General features: G+C 48.3%; 1 protein-coding gene across 1 annotated transcript; it reads left to right on the top strand.

Annotated features, from left to right (window-relative positions):
• The first annotated feature begins 277 nt into the window (after positions 1-277).
• Positions 278-4,819, top strand: LOC138954638 (uncharacterized). The gene has a single exon (XM_070326433.1). It carries the CDS (start codon positions 278-280, stop codon positions 4,817-4,819), a length of 4,542 nt encoding a protein of 1,513 aa, XP_070182534.1.
• The last annotated feature ends 534 nt before the right edge of the window (positions 4,820-5,353 follow it).

The following is a 5,353-nucleotide window of genomic DNA, read 5'->3' as shown; positions in this document are numbered from 1 at the left end:
GGGAAAACTTCTGTGGGTGTGTTGACAGACTGAAGGTCGTCATCACATAAGGCTTTGTAAGGCAACTTACTCAGCGACACACCGCTAAGTCCTAGTTAGTCGTTTCGGTTCAAGATAGAGACGAAGGACAGGTGTAGGAAAAATCACGTGCGCGTGTAACATTGTTTGTACCAGTGTTGAAAGGTTGAACAATACCTGCGGGTAAGAGTCTTCCATATATTAGAGTACCACCAAGAGTGGATGTACCAAAGTTTTGTATTTTGAGGGATTACCTAAAATGGCTGATACCAGACATCATCAGCACTACACCAGATTCTCGTCAACCGTGGGCATAGACCCAGAATATACAGAAGGAGCAAATCTGATTGATATCACCGATCTAGGTGATGACGGCCACGCCGCTCAGCCTGTGAACGGACAGGTCGAGCAGACCGTTCCATCAAGTCCCAGCGTCAGTTCGATCAAGGAATTGATCACCATGGGGAAAGAGTTGGGTTTGGAGGGAAAGGAACTGCAGTCATTCGTCCAAGGGGAGAGGGATAAAGAACGAGCAGCTCAAGAGCGTGAACATGAGCGAGAAGCTCAAGAGCGTGAACATGAGCGAGCAGCTCAAGAGCGTAAAGATGAGCGCCAATTCAAAGAGAATGAGAGAGACAGACTCTTTAGGATAGAAGAGCTGCGCATTCAGAGCGAGGTTCAGATGAACACGAATGAAAACGCAGCTCATCCTTCCCAATCCTCACATGACCATGATCCCCGTTTCATTCCCAAAATCCCTTACCTTGATGACAAGGATGACGTTGAATCCTGGCTCAAACAGTTTGAACACTATGCCAGAGATATGAATTTGGACGAATCAAAGAAAGCCTCCCGGCTGATATACTTCTTGAAAGGTAAGGCCCGTACCATCGTGTCCAAAATGGACGATGAGGATGTTGACGACTATGAAAAGGTGAAGAGCGCGTTATTTGAAGGATTCCAGCTCACCGCTGAGCAATATCGCATGAAATTCCGCAATACTAGACGTAATCCCGCGGAAACTTACAAAGAACACATCACTAGACTCGATCGGTACCTAACCAAGTGGATCGAGCTTGATCCGTGCGAGAAAACTGTCAAAGGATTAACCGATTTGATCCTGCGAGAGCAGTCCTTGCAGTCAATGCCTTCTGATCTCGCCGTGCATGTCAAAGACCGGAACCCGATCAATGCCAAGGAGATGGGAAAACTCGCGTCCGATTATGAGCTGAACAGAAGCCAAAATAAATTGAGACCGACACCAACGCGAACTCCTCAGGACGGAACGAAACGTTTTGAGAAGGATCATAAACCATCACCTCAACAAGGTAAAAGATCTTCTTTGACACCGGCGGAACGCGAAAAACTCCGAGAAGCAGGACTATGCTTCTATTGTCGCGTGGGTCTACACCGTTCGAGCGATTGTCCCTTACGGAAAAAAGGCAACACCGCCGGAGCTGTGACGGTTGAAGATGTCCGACGCGAAACACAGGGAAAAAAATCCCCGTTAGATAAATTGTGTCGAGACTGCACCACAAAAAAGTTTTCGGATCTAGTTGACGTCAAAGTCAACGGCAAACGAGTGACCGCCCTGAGAGACTCGGGCTGTAGCTCGATTGTGGTGGCCGCACATCTTGTGCCGGCCGACAAAATGACTGGTCAGAGAAAGAGGACCACGTTAGCGGACAAAAGTAAAGTCCGGTACTGCGAGACCGCGATCATTCATGTGGATTCGCCCTTCTTCTGCGGAGAGACAGAAGTCGTGGTCATGGCGGATCCCATAATGCCGGTGCTCATAGGGGAGTTTCATGGAACTCAGAACGACAGGAGGAAAACACCGATTTTCCCTGTCAGAGAACCTGCCTGGTATCACGACAGCGCTGAGACAGTCGCTGGCGCCGTAGATACCAGAGCACAGTCCAAATTGGACAATGATAGAGACAAATCTGCGAGTAAGCCAAGTAGCCGGGAGCCAACATCGGATATGTTTACTCCAAAGGACTTACGCGAGGCTCAGAAGACAGATCCTTCGTTAGACAGCATCAGGAAACAAGCTGCTACCGGAGAAGAGAGAGGCCACATGAGGGTCGTGGAAAAGAATGGTATCTTGTACCAGTCGACGTTCAATCGGAAAGGAGAGGAGTCTTTGAAGGTTATTCTTCCCAAATCGTTCCGTAGTAAGGTGCTCGCATTCGGCCATGATCATCCAATGGCAGGACACCAAGGTCAGCGTCGTACCGCCGAAAGGATTAGACGCGAATTTTGGTGGCCATGCTGTGGTGTTGAGATCCGCCGCTACTGCTTGTCATGTGACGCTTGCCAGCGATCCGCGCCAAAACACCTTACGAAGAAGGTCCCATTGGGCAAGATGCCAGTGTTTGAGACTGCTTTCAGAAGAGTAGCCGTCGATATCATCGGGCCTATTCTTCCTATGTCCGAGAACAAAAAACGGTACATCCTCGTCATGGTTGACTTTGCCACCCGCTACCCTGAAGCTGTCGCGTTGAAGGACATCCACGCCGAGACAGTAGCCGATGCTTTGTGGGATTTTTGGACAAGACTCGGTATCCCAAGTGAAATATTGACTGATAACGGGAGCCAGTTCACAGGCACTCTGATGCAGGAAGTCACTGAACTCCTCCGCATCAAAAGGAAAACCTCTGCGGTATTTCATCCAGCTGGGAATGGTTTGTGCGAGAGAATGAATGGCACGTTAAAGAACATGCTCAAAAAGATGTGCATAGAACAGCCCAAAGCATGGGACACGTTCATCTCTGCATTACTGTTCGCATACCGCGAGACTCCTCAAGAGAGTTTAGGTTTCTCGCCATTCGAACTGTTGTTCGGGCGTACTGTCAGAGGACCAATGCAACTCTTGAGACAGATTTGGACAGATGAGAGCGTCTCAGATGAGGTCAAAACCACTGCGGAATATGTAGTGAACCTTCGTGAGAGGATCGAAGAGACCTGTTTGCTCGCTCGAGAGAACCTGAAAAAAGCCTCAGTGCGATCTGCTCAATATTACGATCGTAAAGCCAAACCGAGGTCGCTAAAACCAGGAGAGAAAGTCCTGATTCTCAAGCCATTGAAAACAAACAAACTGGAACTCACTTGGCAAGGTCCATTTGAAGTGTTAGAGAAGTTGAATGATTTCGACTACAAAGTCCAAGTAAGGAGGAAGGAAAAAGTATTCCATGTCAACCTCCTCAAGTCTTACGTCGAACGTGAGCAACCTGTCACCGATGGAACAATTCCGGTTGCAGTAGTAGAAGAAGAAGAGGAAGAAGTGATCGTCTCAGTAGTGGTAGAGGAGGACGAAACCACTAACGACGACATCTTCAGGTTGGACAGTCAGAGGACTATCCCAACATTTGAGACAAAGCGCACAGAAGGTTTAGACCACGTGCACTTTTCAGAGAAACTCACTCAGTCACAGCGAACTGAAGCGAGACAGATCTGCGCGGACAGACTAGATAATCTGACCGACGTACCACTCACCACGAATCTGACTACGTGTCGAATCGAGGTCACAGACAAGAAACCGGTCTATATAAGACCACGCCCCATTCCACATGCGTATGTGAAGATGGTGGAGAATGAAGTCGAAGAGATGTTGAAGCTAGGAGTCATCGAACCCGCCAACTCAGCTTACAATTCACCCATTGTTCTCGTCAAAAAGAAAGAAGAAGGAAAGTACCGCTTTTGCGCGGACCTCCGTGGGTTGAGTGATGTCACGGTGTTCGATGGGGAACCCATCACCGACGTTCAACATTTATTCCAAAGCTTAGGAAAAGCCAAATATTTCTTCAAGCTAGATCTCACGCGTGGCTACTGGGGAATACCCATTGTCGAGGAAGACCGAGACAAAACCGCGTTTGTGACGTCACGAGGCCAGTTCCGATGGGTGAACATGCCTTTCGGGCTGAAGACCGCCACTGGCATCTTCAATCGGATGATGAGGAAGTTGCTAGGTCCCCTCAATCGGGACGATGTGTACCATTTTATGGACGACATCCTGATAGCCACTGAGACGTGGGAGCAACACATGGAAGCGTTGAAGCCAGTCCTTCAGCGGCTCAAAGAAGCCAACCTTGCAGCAAAACCGTCGAAATGCTATATCGGATTCGACCAATTGCCGTATCTTGGCCATGAAATCGGTCATGGAGAGAGGTGGCCAGAAGACGATAAAATCGTGAAGATCGTGAACGCCAAAGAGCCAGCTACAAAGAAACAGCTACGCGCATTTTTGGGTCTCACGGGGTTTTACCGAGAATACCTGGAAAACTACTCGACTGTGGTCGTGCCGCTCACCGACATGACAAAGAAGAGCTTGCCAGACAAACTCAAATGGAGTGACGAGGCAAAGAAGAGCTTCGCAAGACTCAAACGAATGGTCAGTGAGAAACCAGTCCTGAAAATGCCTGATTTCGGCAAGGACTTTGTTCTCCGCACTGATGCATCAGACCGAGGAATCGGTGCAGTACTGATGCAACTACATGGAGAGAAGCTACACCCCGTAGCGTACCAGTCGAAGAAGCTACTCGGGGCTGAGTCCCGATACGCGACTGTGGAAAAGGAATGTCTAGCAACAGTCTGGGGAGTACAGAAGTTTGAAAGATACCTGTACGGACGACACTTTGTGTTGGAGACAGACCACCAACCCTTGAAATGCCTACAGAGGAATCCAACAAACCCTCGTCTGTTACGATGGTCGCTACAATTGCAACCATACTCCTTCACAATCAACTACATCCCAGGAAAGGACAACCTAGGTGCCGACTATTTGAGTCGCATCAACTGAGTTTCAGAGTCCAGAAGGAAAATTTGTCCACCCCGTTGGAGTAGTGAGGCCAAACTGGCCGCGACAGGCTCATGCGGATCTACTCCAAAAAGTGGAAACAATTGTTTATGCATATTGTATATTGTATTGTATTGTATTGTATTGTATATTGAGTCGTATAAACGGAAACGAAATAAGATTTCGCTTGTCCACCCCCCGGGGTTATGTTACGACTCAACTCCAAACAACTCTTGTTTAGCCGAGACTGAAATATTTTGTTGCGCCATTAGGGTAAGAGTCTACGAGACCTTGGAGACGAAGTAATGACGTCACTAGTATGAGAATCTACATGTTGGATCAACGTCATTACTGCGTCATTAATATGCGAATTTACGTAACTCATGGAGTTGCATCGTGGGATGAAAACAGTTATTTGGAGGAAGGAAACGTGAACCGCTAACCATTACGGTCACTCTATTTGCCGGGTACTGAGAGGCTACAAGTGGGGAACAAGAATCCTGTGTAACCACCGATGAAAAGCCGCCGGCACCTAAC

The sequence above is a fragment of the Littorina saxatilis genome, unplaced genomic scaffold (assembly GCF_037325665.1).
Source record: "Littorina saxatilis isolate snail1 unplaced genomic scaffold, US_GU_Lsax_2.0 scaffold_465, whole genome shotgun sequence".
In the NCBI taxonomy this organism is placed as follows: Eukaryota; Metazoa; Mollusca; class Gastropoda; order Littorinimorpha; family Littorinidae; genus Littorina; species Littorina saxatilis.
This window is presented reverse-complemented; position numbering and strand designations above follow the sequence as displayed.